Consider the following 17,547-nt stretch of genomic DNA (forward strand, 5'->3'; position numbering starts at 1 on the left):
CACGCCTGGCTGCGAGCCCACCCATCCCAGCACCAGCACAAGCCGGATTCGGACCAGGAGCTTGAACCCAGCTGGGTCAGAGGAGCAGAGAGCGAGACCAGCTGCTAGCACGGGTGCGATATCGCTGCCTCTGCCCAGAGAACCCAGAGGGATGGATGAAGGGGAACCAGATGTGTCCCAGCAGATGAAGCAGAATGAGACCCCCAGCACCCCGTGGCAGATGCTCAAAGGCGTTTGGGGAGGGGGTGATGGGACAGCGCAGAGCTTCGCTGTCTTCTGGCCTTAAAATCTCCACGTTCTGCACAGCTAAGAAATTCTCCTCCTTGGGATATTTTACGGCTGCTGTGCATAAGAAGCGCAGAGGCAGTGGTGAGCAAGCATTTAAGCAGGCAGCTGACAGGCTTAGCAGAGTTGTTTCAGGATGAACTCAGCCACCACGAGCTTCACCCGTCACCGAGCTTCTCCTTGTGCCTTCCTGGTGTTGTTTTCAATTAAAACAAGCGCGCTGCCTTAGTACATTTTGCCAAGCAATTCTGCTCGGGTGACTTTGAGTAGGAGGAGAGCCTCAGCCTGCCTGTTCTCCTTGCACAAGCATGTCTGCACCTTTTTTTGGGGTCTCCTCTCCATAGCTGCAAATGCATAGTGCAGGGGTGAGCCTGTGTCCCAGCACAGCCAGTGGCACCCAGCAGATGCCACCAGCATCACCCAAGCTGAGCTCATCTTTAAGGTTATGCTGAGCTTTGCTCTGCTAGATGGAGGAGCAGAAAAACCCATGTCTCGGGACAAAATCATTGCACTGGCTCACTGGTACCAAAGGACAGAGGCATCTGAAGCCAGGCACAAATCCTGCTCTCATGCCCAGCCTGGAGCCAGGGTGAGTGCGGAGCCGAGGCTGCTCCCCGCTGGGGCCACCCGCCGACCGGTCACAAAAAGACCCTTGGGAAGAAGTGACCTCCTTTGCTTTTGCTTCCTTCCTCCCCCACCAGAGTCCCCAGCAGAAAATCCCTTCCCCAGCTGCTCGGAAGATGACTCTAATTGAGTGGAAAATGACTGGTGCTTTCTTTTGATATCCCGAGCCGATGCCTTGCTGGCGGTCGCGTGGTGCCGGTTATTAGCAGCCAGCTGCGAGGGGCTGCTCTGCGTTTCCATTTCCAGTGATGGCTGGAAGAGGGTTTCCAGCCCTCTGGCCCCCATCTTTCATCTCGAGGACATCCGGGCTGCCTTCTTCCCTGGCTCGCTGCTGGCAATTTTTTTCCTAATTATGTTTTCTGCAAAGGTATCAATATTAATAAAGGTGAGCGTGGGGAGGGCAAGGCTGTGCAAAGCCCTGCAGGCATCAGGGCTCTGGCCCTAAGACAGGAGGAGGTGGGAGAGGGGCTGGAGGAGCAGGAGAGGAGCAGGATTGGAGACAGAAGAAGGTGCCAGGCAGCGTGGCTGGGGCAGTGTGGGAACATTAATGGTCCTCCAGGATGTATCCCCCCCTACCACACAGCTGGCATGAGCATCCTGCAGCCAAGCAGGGACAATCACCACAAGGCCAGCATCCTGCCTTGGTGGCAACGCCTGCCTTCCTCCTAATGGGAGCCTGGGGCAAATTAGCAGCAGGAGATACACATCATTAAACATATAGCATCCTGGTAGCATTGATCATTTTGGGCTGGCGAGATGGTGAGAGCAGGCAGGGCTGCAGCCGCCCTGGGAGCATGGGCAGAGCTGAGCAAGGGAGAGCAGAAAGGTTTGCTGGGTGCTAAACCCAGCAAGGGGGAATTGTACCCCAAAAGAGCTGGGAGGCTTTGTGAATGAGCCAAAGGGTTAATAACAGGGTTTCCTGCCTTACCCCATGCCAGCCTGATGGGATGGAGCGGTTTAGAAAAAGGGGACAGTGCTTGGGACAGGAGGAAGGTGGCCATGCAGGCATGGGTGCCTTGCCACATCTGCCACCCCTGTCCCTTGTGTCACCTTGGGAAAGTTGCTCCCCGCTGTGGCCCTGGGGTGATTAAGGCACAGAGCATCGAAGAGGGGCTGCGTGAGGATGAATGTGCCCGCCTCTGTGAGGAATTCAGTCCCTGAACACAGGTATACAGTTGCCTAGGCAGAAGGTCAGTTCAATTCATACTACTTAGGGAGGCAGAATTAAATTACCGAGACTGACATTTGGCTAAGACATGGAGTTTAATATCGTTCTTCTCGGAGAAAATGCCAGGGGATATTTAACGGCCGCAGGGGATCCATTTCAGTGCGGGGTGGGAGGACGGGTGCCCGGTGGTCGAGGGGGCTCAGGCAGCACCTCCTTCCTTGTGGTCCTGTGTGAGCCTGCAGAGCCTTTAGGAAAAGCCTGGCCTGACAGCAAAACACAGAGATAACCGCTGGGCCCATTCTCATCCTGAAACTGAAGCGGGACAAGCTGTGAGCTGCGTCCTGGCCAAATCCCGTGTCTCCTTCTCAGGAATGTTTGGAGATGCTCCGTCAGCTCTGTGGGATAATGTTACATCTGGTTTTGTGGCCGCTTAACCAATGCTCAGCCTAATGCCCATCGTCCATTATTATTATTACTATTATTGCTTATATTGCATTACTGCCTGCGGGCCCGCACTGAAGACAGGGCTCTATTATGCTCACTGATGTACAGCCAGACAGCCCCTGCCTCGCAATTTGCTCTCTAAATGGACTGGGCAGACAAAGGCCGGGGGAAAGCGGAGTGCTCGTCCCTGTGTGGGGAGCAGGGACCTGGGATGCTGCGGAGGATGAAGGACTCCTTCAAGGTCAAGCTCTGGACGAGGTGCAAGAGGTGATGTGGGGCCCCACATCCTGGCATCCCCGCTGTGCTGGAGGGACGTGGCAGGAGCAGCTCCAGCGTTGTGCTCCTGGAGGGGCTGGCACTGCTGTGCCTCACACAAGCCTGGGCAGGAGTCCCACAGATGGGGGGGGGACACGTGGGGAGGCAGCCGCAGCCCTTGTGCTGGGGACTGCTGGTTTTCCCATCAACACGGCGCCGTTTGAAGGCTCGCTGCAGCCAGGAGCTCTGCTGTGCACACTCAGAGCCAGGACAGCCTTCCCCCGTGGCCAGGGACAGACACCGACCCATGTGAGGGGATCACATCCCTGCAAAATGTAGGGCTGGCTCCCCCCTCAGCATCAGGGCACCGTCTTTTGCTCTCCTCCAACCTGCCACGGCGCTGGCATGGCTGTGTTTGAGCATCCCTCTGCCAGGGCTCTGTGTTTTCACACCAAAAAGCAAAACTGAGCCCCCTGCCTTACACCAGGGCCCAGCTCAAGAGTTTTGACATCCCATCGTGGCCATCCCCACCCCAGTGCCTTCATGCCTTACCGGGGAGCCGCAGTTTGCAGTCATCTGTATTCGTTCAGCCAAACAGACTTTTGTTTTGCAAACCCAGCCCGCCGAGCCAGCGCTGGATTTATATTTTTCCGTATGTGTTTGGACTCCAAGGCCCTGTCGATGGAAGCTGATGTCCAGCCCAAGCCCAGGGATTCAAAGCGAGCGGGGGAATTACACAGCCATCTGGAGTAGCTCAGCACTGCAGTCCCAGCAAATCATCCCTCCGCAGCAGCTCCTGCCTGCCTTGTGGGGTTCCCCCTTGCTGCACCTTCTTTGGGGTGATGGCACTGGGATGGGCTCCTCCTGGCCCTGGCATCCCTGCTCTGTGCTTGGGAGTGGAGATCGGTGCTGGTGTTTTCACCAGCTTTTGCTCAAGGTGCTCAGAACGGGGCTACATTGCTTAATCCAGGGATTTTCAGGCCAGGGGTGACAGTTTCTCCATGCATACTTCATGTGGGTTTGGGGGATGTTGAGAACATCCCTGGAGCACGGGGACTCATGTGCACCACTGTTCTCAGAGCAGACAGAGAGCCCCCTTCACCCCAGCTGCCCCAAGACATCCCCAAGCACAGCTCCTCAGGAGGGATGTGCTTTGCAGCCAGGCTGCCAGATCCCTTTACAACCCGTATTTTGGGCTTTTGAGGGCATTGCTATTACAAAGTGGGAGCTTGAGCTGCTGCGAGCTGAGCAGACTTTTGGTGAGGAGCAGGGCTCACCCTGCAGCAGGCAGTGCCGTGCATCACAGCATTTGCTCCCAGCACTTTAAAGTAGCAGCAAAAACAAAGCACATTGCATAGCTAGCAGTCATATAATATTCTCTTGAAATCCATGCTAGGAAATGAGAAAATACCCCCCTGTTCCTAAAGCAGAGCAGGGGTGAGAGAGACCTGGGGTGGAAGGTGAGCATCAGTCCTTTGCCTGCTGTGAATACAATGTGCCAACACCTGGGATCCCTGGCCCTAAATCAGGGGCCAAACTCTGCCTTGTTACTGTGGGATGAGCAGGTCTGTTGGTGGGTCAGACTCCCAGCAGGCAGGAGGATCAAGGAAAGCATGGGGTTTGGGCTTGGTGGGCTCCTTGCTGTGACCCCAGTACCAGTGGGGAGGAGGGCTGCAGTTTCCTCCGGCCACCACTGGCATCTCCGTGGTGGTGCACCAGGACAGCCATGGCCCTGACCTGGCCTGTGGACACAAAAAGTGTTTTTCTGTGTCTCATCAGCCATCACCTGGGCTTTAACAGCCAATCTTTTCTCTTCCAGTAAAGCCAGACCCTCCAGAGAGCGTGGTGGCCAAGCCCGTGCCCAATAACCCCCGGCGGCTGGAGGTGGCATGGCAAAACCCCTCGTCCTGGCCGGACCCCGAGTCCTTCCCACTAAAGTTCTTCCTGCGGTATCGGCCCCTCATCCTGGACCAGTGGCAGCACGTAAGTGATGCTGAGCAGGAGGCAGCGTGGTGGCAACGTGGGGATGTGCTGGGACTGTGGTCAGGGACTGAAACACGTCTATTTACTGCCCAGGCAGCACAGCCCCTTTTCTTCTCCCTTTCCCTCCTCCCTCCTCTCTCCCTCCTTCTTTCAAGTCACATTCTGCCTACAAATGTGCTCTGCAGGCTCTCCCCTCTCCTCATTTTAATCCGTGGCCTGTATCTATTTTCCATACATATGTTCTATATAAAACCTGCCAACGAGATGTAAAAGGCATTCAAAGTATAAATGTCACTGCATTTAAATGTGCCTCTGCCACATTTAGATTTTGAACTGAAGATAAAATACCGCTCGCCGTAACTCAGAGCACAGTTGGTAACGGAGCGGTTGCCGTGATGTTATCGTCCCTCTTACTTTTATTTCTTGTTTCTTTAAAAAAAAAAAATGTCAGTGAAATCCTTGGCAGCCCGGAGGACAGATTTCATTTGTTAGCTGCAGGAAGATAACGAACAGGCTTTTTTTTTTTTTTTCCTTTTTGCTTTTTTTTTTTTTTTTCCGTGCGCTGCTTGCATGCTCCACTTGTGAAGGAAAGCAATCTGCCTCTGGATGAGAGGTGCTGCCGCGCTGGCATGTCTCATCCAACATCCCTTCTCTGCTGAGCTGGGCCAGAGGAAAGCCAATTAGGCAAGCGTAGCAGTTTTTTGCTTGATGAGCCATTTTGCCCCACCAAAAAAAAGACAAATAGGAGCCAACACCTGGTCCCCGGGGAGCTCACCTGCGCTGCGGAGCCAAGCGGGATTTTCTGCCAGGCAGCTCTTCTTAGGGAGAAAAATATCTCGAAAAGGGGATGAGAGGCTTTGTGCCATGCTTGTGTCTCTGTAAGACGTCGTCATCCCAGCGGCTTTTTCTCTTTCTGTTGTTTTCCTTTGATAAGGCAGCGACACGGGTCTTGTTTCAGATTGAAGCGTTTTGCTGACAGCTTTGAAAACCAGACAGGGGCTGGGAGAGGTTTCTCCCACTTGTCTCTCCTTGCCTTTCTCTTCTCATGGAGAGGGAGAGAGCAGCCACCAAGCGCTCCGCCGGGGTAAGGCAGCGATGGGGGAGTTTGGACATTCGCTTGCTGGGGACAGTATTTCCATTTGGGGGGCTAGACGTTCAAATCATGGAAAAATGGGGAGAATGCATGGGAAATATGAAATGCAATGTCAATTTTTTCATCTCGTGAAACTGCTGGGGAAATAAGCTGATGTTTTCCCCTGCCACAGCCTGGTCCTCGTGAGGAGTGCCAGAGGGCCACCTCCTGCCTCGACACCTTCGGGTTGGCTGGTGCCTCCACCAGAAGGTGCTGGGAGCTGTGCCTCTGAGGGGACAGCGTGGCATCTCCCTCAGTGCTCTCAGGCACACAGCATTCATGGGAGGTACTGGGCACACTGGTGGCAAGGCACCCTGGCTGCAAAAGGCAACTTCAGGGCAGTCAAAACTTGGCTTCTCCTTATTAAAGATGCCCTGAGCTGTGGAGGGAGAGCAGTCCTCTGGGAGGGTGCATGGAGAGCTGGAAGGGCTCTTCTCTCAGCATCCCATGAGGGCATGGTGGTTCTGGTGCCACTTGTGATCCGTGGGCCCTTGTGAGTCACGTTTTCCCAGTCACTGGCTGGTGGAGAAGTGTGTTTGGGGAATAATTTCCTCGGTGAGCGAGTGCAAACATCCAACGAGCGAGGTACCAGCCTTGCTTTCTGACTCCCTACCCTGCCGGCTGCGTAATGAAAAATCTGATTTGTGGATGATTTGAGGAAAACTGCCACTATTCATCAGATGAATTATTTGCGAAGCCTAATTCAATCAGCTCCTGAACACCGGGGATGGCAGCGCTGCAGCAGCCGGAGCCCTGGGCCCCCTTGATGCAAGGAGACACAGCCCTGCTTAGCCCACATGGGCACTCTGCAAATGCAGGGATTTGCCCCCAAAAGTGACCCCTGTGGTGCTGGCATGCTGTGAGCACGGCCAAGCCATGCCGAGCTCTGCTTTTCTAAATCTATTGCTCACTGGCACCTTGAGGGTACCTCCGTACCCCAAAATCCAGCCCAGGAGGGGGAAGAGCATGGCTTTTTGGGACCAAGCCCGGCTCGGCCACCCCACGTGTCCTGAGGTGGTGGTCTCTCCTCTGTGAGACGGGTGCCTTGAGATAGGATGCAGCAGGATTCACATTTGCACAGCACAGTTTTTATTCTCCTGGCGGGCTGGGTGCCACGTGGGGATGTCCTGCATCCCTGTGGGAGCACAGCTACGAGGGAGCACCAGGGACTGGCCAGAGAGCCACAGCCATCCATGCTCGCACGTGGCATTTCTTGGCAGAAGCAGCAACTCTCCTTCCTCCCCTCCATCTCCCATTATCTGCACAGGGGCTGATTTATGCACAGCACCTCGGCAGACAGGACTGAATGAGCACTAATAGGATCAGATGGATGTCGAGCTGTCGAATACCGTAGGGCCTGATTCAATCAGCGTCTGCTTTCTCCCAGGCTCTTCCTTTCAGGATTTTAATAATGCCAGGCCTTGGCACCAGAAGATGAAGCCGTCCGTGGCGGGAGCAGTGGATCTTATCGAGAGCACTGCTGGGCCAGCTAGCCATCAGCACGCACCCACAGCCCCCCCGGGGACAGCCTGGTGATGCTTGGGCGTCCAACCCAGGATGTGCAGAGCAAGGGACATGGCGGGGACCCTTGTCCCCTCCCTGGTATGGCAGAGAGCTTGCAAAGGTGCATTTGAGCCTCAGCATCCCTTTCCCTGGCTCAGCAGCGCATTTCCGCTCAGATCACTTAGCAGCTCTCGTGTTGGAGTTTGCTCTGGGAGTTATTAGCGTGCGCTCTGGGATTTATTAGCGCGGAGAGATGATGAGCGTCCACGTGTGCAGGATGCTCCTCGCACCAGAACCATCATACCACCTCGCAGAAACTCCACTGAACCTGGCCACCAGCTTTTCCTGTCTGTTCAGAGCACAAATGTGGCACAAGACCTGGTGTCAGATCAGGTGGATGCTGACTCCCCTCTGCCCCACTGGCACCGAGCTCACCCAGAAATCTGAGCAACTTCCCTTTCTGGAATTGGGGCTGGCAGTTTCCTTCCTGCCAGAAGAGAGATGGGATATTTGTAGCCTAAACAGGTTTCTTTATTCTCTCTTTTTGGCAGAATCTCACGTTCTGTCTCCTAAATATAAAACATTAAATGTTTAGGGTATCCTTTATTTTTCTCCTGCTTTTAAGTTTGTAATTCAAGCCAGATTAGCATGGTTTCCTCTTCTGTTTTATAGCCCCATCCTGGCCCCAAGCGAGCTCTCCTAATGCTCTCAGATGTTCCTCTAATGGATTACCTAGGCTGGAACTGGATACCCTTTCCTAATGGATTGCTAATAGCCTGTTTCTGGTTTTACAGGCTCCTTCGGTTAACTCACAACAGCAGCCATCTCCGCGCGCACAGCCGAGCTCCCTGCAGGAGGGCAGGCAGCTCCCCGGCCGTGCGCGCGTCCCCGCAGGTGGCTGCGTGGCCAGGGATGTCCCAGGGGACTTTAGGGAGCCCGGGATGGCTCGTGCACCAGATCTACTCCTGCTGGGAGCTGGGTCAGGACCTCCTCATTCCCATTTCTTACAGAGACAGCGTGCGCTGAGCACTGGTGGGCTCAGTGCACGGCCCGGGGACCTGGCGGTGCTCAGAGGTACTTCTTGAGCCGGCGGCCAGGCCAAGGGAGGATTTCCTCCGGTGAGTTGCCAGCAATTTGCAGATGCCGTCGAGAAGTCTAATTGAACCCATTGGTCGTGCTGACAACATGAAATGTTAACGAACCGTGAGGCGGGCTGCGCCTCAGATCTTGAGATTTGCAGTAAAAGGTCATGAGATATTTAAAGCTAATAATGTGGTTGGGTTCTCTCCTTCCTCTTCTGTTTTGGAAGCATTAGAGCCACGTCCGTGAGCAGTTGCAAACGCTGGAAACATCCTTCTTTAGAAGAGCAAGCAGAGGCCCTCACGCCGTGCTGGGACATCAGGAGCTGGGGCCACGAGCAGGGATCTGTGCAGGGACTGCTGCAGGGTGACAGCCAGGGCAGGTTTAGGGACATCTCCCCAGGCAAAGCAACATTTTTGGTCAAATGTGTGAATCTCACAGACTGACATAACCCACTCGTATGTCCTAACGCATCCCGTGATGGGCAAGGGGAGGGAAGGCAATCAGAGTGACCTGCAGCCACGTCCCCACCGGGGTGGCAGCAATGTCACTTGGCACCGGGCACACTTCTTTGTGCCTGTTTGCATCTGCCATGCTGCTTTGCCTGTGCTTCCATTCCTCTCCAGGCAACCTTGGCAGGGAGGTCACCCTGACCCAGCACCGTTACAGCTTCATGCCTGGTAGCTTTTACTGCAGCACTTCTCTCCCTTCCCCTCCTGGCTGCAAAGTCACTGATTAAAAAAAAAAAAAAAAAAAAAAAAAAAAAGGAGGAGGGGAATTAATATGAGGGAGTGAAACATTGAGGCTGTAATTGTTGCTTGCAGCTTGGTATGGGATAAGCAGGGCTAGAGGGGGCTCCAGGGGAGGATGAGGGTTGGAGGCACGTCTGCTGTATTCCCCCAGGCCACTGCATCAGCCCCAGCAGCAGGAGGAGGGTTTTGCGTGGTAAATGCATCTTGCACTGCCTGGAGAGCGGTGCCGAGTGCCCCAAGCATCCCAGACCCCATCCTCCTGCGGCGGCGAGCTCAGACAGTTGTCACTTGGCAGGAGGGGAAGGCGCATCCGGAGAAAGAGTCCCATTATTAACGAGATTACAGCTGCGCTTTCAAAGATGCTCTTTATTTTAAGCCAGAAGGGAGCCATTCAGCCTCATCTGGTGTGAGACAAGCCAGGCTGCGGAGGAGCCCTGCAATATCTCGTCCTCCCAGGCTGATGGCTGGGGCTGGGCGGCGCGCAGCAGTGTTACAGCAGCCTTTACAGTGGGGTGACAGCAGGGACAATGGCTCAGACCCCGCTGGGCTCCTCAGCTACCCGGCTGGCGGAGTGGAAGCATAGGGGAAGGAGGGTCCTTCGCTTTTCCCAACCTTTCAGTTATTCCAGAGACCAGGGAGAAAGTTTTGTCTGGAGTGAGCCAAACCGATTCCCGCAGTGCTGCGGAAAAAGGAGGCATTTGGGGGCTCTTTTATGAGTAATTAATGTCAGACCTATTTGATCTCCAGACGTGGCTGTGGAAGGGGAAAAGCAAAACCTCTCCTTGCCACTGGCTGCATCATTTCACAGGCACCAGTGTCTGTTTGCTGTGACCCAGCTCGGGGAGGTTAACCCAGGTTTGGGGCAGGGCAAAGCCCACCAGGAGCAGGTCCCCCTGGGGCTCTGCAGAATGAAGGCACCTAAACCAGCAGCTGCCCAGATAACGTGAGCAAATCCCACAAAGCTCATCGCAGCTTGATGGCAGCACCATCCTCCTCCTGGTCCTGGCTCCCCCATTATCCCGGATAACCTGGGGAGACCCCCGAGGAGGCATGATGCTTGGCAGACCCAGGCTGTGCTCTGGATGGTCACTCGTTGTTTTTCCTTCTTCATTCCCATGCTTGTGGGTCATGGTGGAGGCTGGGCGAGCAGAGGAATCCTTTGATGTGGAGCAGTGGATTTCTTCTTCCATGGATGAAGGGAAATAGTTAGGCTGGCTATCCTTTCTGGGGACAGTTTGCACATCCCCTTAGCTTTGGGGCAGGTGGTGCTGCCGGGAGGGCACCCAGGGGATCATCCAGCAGGAGCTCAAAGTCTGTTTTGGGGTTTGCTCAGTCCCAGCCTTACAGGTCAGTGCTGGATTACACTGTGGGACCGAGGGGTGCCAGCGTCCTTGTCACCTGGGGGGTGACACAGGAGAGCAGAGCTGCAAACACATTTTCATGTGGGATGCTCAGAGATGCATCTGATCCCCCCCCATAACCCCCTCCACTGCTTCCCAACACACCCCAGAATGGGCTCAGGGGGTCTGTGGCCATGGCAAGGGATGGGATGCCAGCCCATGCTGTCCTAGGCAAGCTGTCGGCTTAATTACTGTGTTCAAGGGCTTTTTTTTTTTTTTTTTTTCAATTTCTTTCTCTCCCTCTCCCTCTCTCTCTCTCTCTTTTTTCCAATGCTAATAGCTCTGCATTGCACTGGCTACTGATCCCTCATTAATCTGGGCAGCGCTTCACAGCCAGCCGGAGTGACTTTTGGCAGGTGCACAAAGGCAGGCTGCAAAATGCAGACCCCCCATCCAAAAAAAAATTACCATGCACAGCCTTCCTCCAACTTTTGTCTCTGTGTGGCAGGGACGCGGATTAAGGAATTTCTCCCTCTCCCTTTGATGCTGTGTGTCCATCCATCCCTCCACGACCTCCCCAGCCCGTTCCCCCCACCTCTCCCTGTCTGTGTCCAGTTGGACCCGCTCCCCGCGTGCTTTCCCATCTGCTGCTGCAGCATTTCTGTGCTCAACCACCCAGGGACTTCTCAGCCACCACAGCAAAGCTGTCCCCTCTTGGATGCATCCCCCAGTTGCTCAGCTCAGAAATGCCACTTGCAGATCACGAGCTAAAGCTCAGGACATCCTGTATACAGGAGAAATGGATACCATAATCTCTGCCTTCCTTTTTTATCTGTTGTCTAAAAAGCTTAGGGCAGCATCCTCCCAGGTCCCACGAGCAAGATGCTCCAGCCTGGGTCCCAGGGAGCATCCTCCCGGGCAAGGCACAGCCTTGACCCCATCGTGCCACCAGTGCTCATCTGCAAACACTCGGCTGCAGACTGGCTGCGCCCTGGGGGCGGCAGGAATTGCTCCAGAGTGGAAAGGAGCTGTGAGGCTTTTTGGGATGGAGAAAATGCTACAGAGCAGCAACCATCAGGACCTCAGCAGGGTTGCTGTGACCCTGGTCAGAGAGCAGGCAGGAGAGCTCAGAGGGTGCCAAAAGCCCTAGAAAACCCACAAGGCAGCTGGATAACCCCATCACGTCCTCCCAAGCCCCCTGCTTCCCAGCCCGGTGGGATGTTCTGCTCAGGATGACTGGGGACCATGAGCCACTAAACGGGACTGCTAGAAGCCTGACCCTGTTTCTGAGATGAGAAGCAGCACGTGTGATCCCAGAGCTGGCTTTTTGCCTCTCCAGCATGCTGGAAATGGGAAAACCCAGCACGGAGCCACACCGGGGTCTGGGGACTTGCCTGCCCCTGCCCCATGTGAAGCACCCTCGCTACAGGCATCTCTCCATGCAGGTGGCTGCAGTCACACCCTGCCCCTCAGGTCCTTGGGGGCTGCCTCCTGCCCATCCCTGGGGTCATTGTCACCCTGGGGTGGCCCTCAGCAGCCCGCAGCCGTGGCCCCTTTCGTCTCGCCGGCATCCCAAATGAGTGGTGACACCCGGCGCTGCCATGGCACGGCTCCAACCGCTCTTCCCGACATCAAGCAGCGGGGTGACGGGGGGACAGGGGACAGGGGACAGGCACCATGGCACGCTCTGACCTCTGATCCCAGCCTAGGAGTAGCAACAGCTGTGCTGGAGCGGTTTTAGGGCTGCGTGCCTTGGGATCATGATCGGAGGAGCGTTAAAGGCACCCGCGGTGGCTCAGCCCCCAGAGCATGGCTGAATGATGCCAAACACCAAAGCCTGCAGGAGGACCCTAAAACCTGCAAGCTCCCTGCCTGGCACCCCAAATAGCTGCCAGCACCCCCTCTTTGCACTGCACCAGCACCGAGCCTCGGGTTCAAGGAGGGGCAGGGCTCAGCGTCCCCCATATACAGTCCCAAAAACGCATCGGTGGGACAGATGCACGCCTTTCACCCTGCTCCCCCGTGGGTTTGGTAGCAGCTTCGCGCCTCGCGGGCGGCGGGAGGCCCTTTGCTCCGTGCCGGCAGATGTGCTGCAGATGTGGGGCTCCGAGCCGGCCGGGCCGTGCGAGCAGCTGGGAGCGCAGAGCTGGGCGTGCGGAGGGATGGATGCGGTGCTCGAGGAGGGAACGGGGGCAGAAAGGCTTTTGCCTACAGAGAGACGCAGACAAAGGGGTCCCCCCCTCGCTGGTGGGGATCCCCGAAGTGGCTGTGAAAGCTGGCGGGTGAGGTTTGTAAATCAGAAGGGTTAAATCTGTGCTGGGGTGTTGGGCATGCTGTGCAGGTGAGGTGGGAACAGCTCCTGCTCCTGCACTCCAGTTGCAAGCCCTGGCTGGGTGCTGGGGCTCACCGGGCACAAAAATTGCTGCGGCACCTGCCCTGCTCCATGTCCCCGTCCCCAGAGCTGGCCAAAAACACTGGGACCTCAACACTGCGCTTGGGCTAGAAGCCATCAGCAGGTTGTGAGGCCAAGCACCCTGCCCTCCCCCCCCCCAGCAGATGGGCTGCATCAGAGCCCTCATCCTCATCCCCAGACTTTTTTTTTGCCAACACGTGTCGGCAGAGGAGGAGGTTTGCATCAGCCGGGTGCGGGGGGAGGAAGGGGCTGTGCAGAGGGGCGCCCACGGCCACTCAGGGGTTGGGTGCCCCCCATGCCCCACACAGAGGCAGGGCAAATGGGAAACGAAGCCAGCAGGGTATTAAGCTTTAATCTCAAAGAAGGGTTCATGCCTCTGCAATGTGACCCTACAGCGGTCCCTTTGGTGACCCCAAAAGCCCCGAGCAGCCCGGCTCCATCCCCAGCAGGTCGTGTGGGTGCTGAGCTTTCCTCCCCTGTCCCTCCTGCCTGGGTCCCACTGCCATGGGCGTGCGGTTCCCAGCGTCCCAACATGTCCGAGCGGAGCCTGCCTGCGCATTTACTAGTTTCTGGTGACCTCTAGAGGAAGCAGCTCCACTCTGTCTCTGCAAATCCAGGAGCAGCATGGAGCCTCGCTGCACCTTTGGCTTAGCTGCAGCTGGAGCATCTCCCCCTGCACCCCTGTGCTGGGCTCAGTGCTTGTGCCTCTGGCCAAAATCTCCCCAGAAAAGCCTTCAGGATGGCTCAGAGGATGTCAGGGGGTAAGGGTGCAAGGGCTGACTCCCTGCCTCTTGCCTTTTGTGCACAGCCAGCTTCAAGCCCAGCCCTTAACACCCTTCTTCTGCGTTTTTGCTGGAGGAGCCTGATATCCTCTCCTTACAATGGCACCAAAGTGCCATGAGGTCTCTTTATAACCCCATAGGACTAAACCCATTGATCACCTTACCGCTGCCCGCAGGTCGAGCTGTCGGACGGGACGTCTCACACCATCACGGATGCCTACGCAGGCAAGGAGTACATCATCCAGGTGGCCGCCAAAGACAACGACATCGGCACGTGGAGCGACTGGAGCGTGGCCGTCCATGCCACCCCCTGGACGGAGGAGCCCAAGCACCTCACCACGGAGGCCCAGATCACAGGTAAGACCCCCATATGGCACAAAATCCCAGGGGTCCTGGCCATGGAGACCCCCCAACCCTGTGGAGCCCATGCCTTCAGCCCCTCTGCAGCCCCAGCAGCAGGTCAGGCAGTGTCCCACAAAGTGCTGACTCAGCTTGCCTGCCTCTGGCATCCTCCTCACCGGGATGCTCCAAGCGCCACGGCGAAGCTTGGGATTTATTATTATTCTCTGGAGCTCTGCCCCCCCACCCCCCTCCTTCTCCAGTCCTACCTCTCCCCTCCACACCTCCGACCCCGCACAATGGCTCGGAGCGATGCCAATTAGAAATAAAAGCCACGAAGTTAACAAGCCTCTGTTTCTAGGAAAGGGCTGGGACCGTGTCCAAATGCATGTTATCAGCCCTCGGCTTCCCAGAAGGATGGGAGCAGGCCCTGCGCCGGTTCCCCCCACTGGCACCAGCTGCGGGCTGGCTGGGAAGCACTGGGGGCAGGCAGGGAAGCGCCGGGAGCCGCTCTGTGCCGGGGACACATGCGTGTGTGTGTGTCTGTGTGAGCACACACAGGGTGTTTTCCCAGCCAGGAGTGCGTGCACAACTGGCCAGATGTGCACACAGGGAGGGGGTGTGTGTGCAAAACGCAAATACCACCCCTGATGGCACCAAGAGCACGGCGTGGGGGTCCCTGGTCCAAGCATAGGGCTGGGTCCCAGCAAGGTTTGGATGAGATTAACAGCAGGTGGCTGCGGGGCACGAGGCAGCTTGGAAGGGAACACACAAGTTTGGGGACCCAGGGGTGTGCCACACTGCTGGCTGGCATCCCAGCGGGGCTCGGGATAATGCTAGCAGGGTCCTGTGCAGGACTAGGGAAGGGCCAGCATGGGCATTGCACATTGGGGGCACTCTGGGACCCTCTGGGTCCTGTGTGAGAGCAGTGAAAGTCCCATGGCCCGTGCCATCCCCTGACTCATCTTCCCAGCCACCCAGCTCAACAAGGGGCAATTTGGGGACATCCCCATGGGATGCATCCCGGGGTGCCCTGCCTCCCCTCACCATCTGCTCTCCCTCCCCACAGAGACGACGAGCACCAGCACCTCCTCTTTCGTGCCACCCCCCACCACTAAAATCTGCGACAAGGGGGCCGTGGTGGGCAGCGGGGCCGTGGCAGTGTGTTGGACAGCTGGACTGGTCTTGGCTGCTTATGGTGTCCTCTTTATTTAGTGAGTACAGCCCAAATCGGAGGGGTGAGAGATGGAGTGGGGTGCTGGGAGGGGTCACTGGGGGTTGAAGGGCTGTGACGTGGTTGGGAAGGGGGCACTAAGCAGGCTGTGGGTGAAGAGCATTGGGTATGAGGCATTTGGGGTGTGTTTGCAGTTATTGGTCAACGCACTGAATTTGGCTGCTTTTCCAAATCAGGCGTTCTCATGGGAATATCTCAAAATGTCTTTTCCCAAAGCCTGCAAAGGGGTCGGGCTTAGATCCCTCGTGCTCAGCAGCAATGGGGCATAAAGGATGTGCCACCACTGCCCTGGGGGTGTGTGTGTGCCACCCATGAAGTGCCACAGCCTGTCACTTGCCCACGGAGGAGCACTCATGGGTGCAGGGTTTTTTGCTCCCCTCTGGCATGACATTGGAGGTGGCAGTGGGAGAGGCGGTGGTGCAAAGGCGAGGTCTGGCCCTGGGAGGAGGACATGGGGGTTTTGGATGCACAGGTGAATTTCCTCTTGGGAAAAGGTCAGAGTCCTCTCGGCATGTCCCCAGAGCCACCAGTGTCGGTGGCCGGACACAGCTGAGCTTGGAGCAAGACCGGTGACCCCTCTCCTCCCCATCACAGATCCCCGTCCGTCACAGCCCAGCGGAGACAACCTCCCACCGCCACCGCCACCGCCACCACCGCCCTCCCCTCCGCCTCCCTCCCGGTTTGAGTCTCTTATCTCTTCGATTTTGCACACGTTGAGGACGTATCACGCTTCTCGCCATCGCTGCGGAGGAGGACAGAGCCGCCGCCACCGCCGCTGCCGCTGCCGCCGCCCCCGGGGACCTGCCCCAAAAACCTCGCTGAGCCCAGAGCGAGGACACGCACTCGTCCCCCTGCCACCCGCCCTGTCCCTGCTCCCAGCAAGGTGCAGCGAGCCCGGGCACCGTGCCGCAGCCCCGGGACCCCGCGGGCCAGCCCCGCCATCGCTCATACAGCTAACCCGCCACGCCAAAGACGTGCCACCGCCACGCCACCGCGCCGCCGGGACGCGGGTGACAACGTGACAGCGTGCTCGGAAGAGGGGACGGGACATTTCTGGGGGACGCTCCCAGCCCACGGCCATGGGGGGAGCCCCAAGGACCGGACTCGTCACCGCGAGCTCTTGACCGCACGGGAAAGCCAGAGGAGTGCAGGGTGGGGACTCGGTCCCCTCCCAGGGGATAGTGGAAGGATGAACTGGTGGCTTTCACACGTGCGGTGAGGAGTAGGGAGCTGGCTCGTTCTTAATGGGAAAAAAAAAAATTGGGTTTGAAATGGGGATAAAAATGATAAAAGCCCAAGCTCCCTCTGGAAGAGCAACCCAGCGCCTGCCCCTCCAGACAGCCCCTAGCAGCACCCAGAGGAGCCTTCATCACCCCCCCGTCCCCACACCCCCACGCTCTTTTAACCACGTTGGATACAGGGAATCGCCTCCATTGATGTCTTTGTCTTAATTCTTCGAGAAAATAAGAATAGCTCTGCTGTCCCCACTAGAGCTGGTGCCCTGCAGACCTGTCCCCCGCTGTCCCCGGCTGTCCCCGGTCCTGCTCTGCTCTCCTCCCCGCCCCACCCCAGGCCCTGTTTTGTAAAGACAGCTCCTCTTGTCCCTGCCCGCACCCAAGCGCAGTATTTAATACCGTACGTCCTAGTATTCCAACTGTTGACATGCTGTATTTGAATTTTTTATAGATGTATATATATAAAAAAAAAAAAAAAGAAAAAGAAACAAAAAAGAGAAGAAGGAAAAAAAAAAAAAGCCCACAGAGACACACGCACACACACATGCACCAGGAGAGACGGTCTTCATTAAATGATCATTTCATGACCACTGGCAGCCCTGGGCGTTATTTCCCCTCTGGCCGGGTGGGTTTGGCTCCCCACACCCAGGCACGGTCCTGGCTGTGATGGGGAGGATGTGGGGACAGTAGGGAGAGGGACAGAGACAGCACCACCTCCCCAGGAGGAACCCAAAACCTGGGTTCCCAAAACACCTTCCAGAACATCCTGAGAAGGTGTAAGGATGCTCGGGGGGGTACCCACCTCTGGAAACTCCTGGTGATGAAAAGAGGATGGTTGTCACCACCTCGTGTGGCACCCACGCTGTGCCAGGGAGGTGGCTGTGTGCCACCGGTCCCCATTTCTGGGTTATGGGGGATCCCCCATGTCCCTGAGCTCTGGCCGTACCCTGTCACCTTTTGGGGAGGCAGGAGGATGGA

The 17,547-nt window shown here is 56.7% G+C and overlaps 1 protein-coding gene across 11 annotated transcripts in view; it reads left to right on the forward strand.

Moving 5' to 3' along the window:
• CNTFR (ciliary neurotrophic factor receptor) overlaps positions 1-17,156 on the forward strand; it is a 171,249-nt gene extending 154,093 nt beyond the window's left edge. For all 11 annotated transcript variants that reach the window (XM_068666985.1, XM_068666995.1, XM_068666987.1 and 8 more), the window contains 4 exons: positions 4,596-4,759; positions 13,938-14,118; positions 15,170-15,314; positions 15,929-17,156. In XM_068666985.1, coding sequence (XP_068523086.1) covers positions 4,596-4,759; positions 13,938-14,118; positions 15,170-15,314; position 15,929 — 491 coding nt within the window. In that variant the 3' untranslated portion in view covers positions 15,930-17,156. The remainder of the gene's footprint in view (positions 1-4,595; positions 4,760-13,937; positions 14,119-15,169; positions 15,315-15,928) is intronic.
• Positions 17,157-17,547: the final 391 nt, after the last annotated feature.

This window comes from Anas acuta, chromosome Z (assembly GCF_963932015.1).
Source record: "Anas acuta chromosome Z, bAnaAcu1.1, whole genome shotgun sequence".
Taxonomy (NCBI): Eukaryota; Metazoa; Chordata; class Aves; order Anseriformes; family Anatidae; genus Anas; species Anas acuta.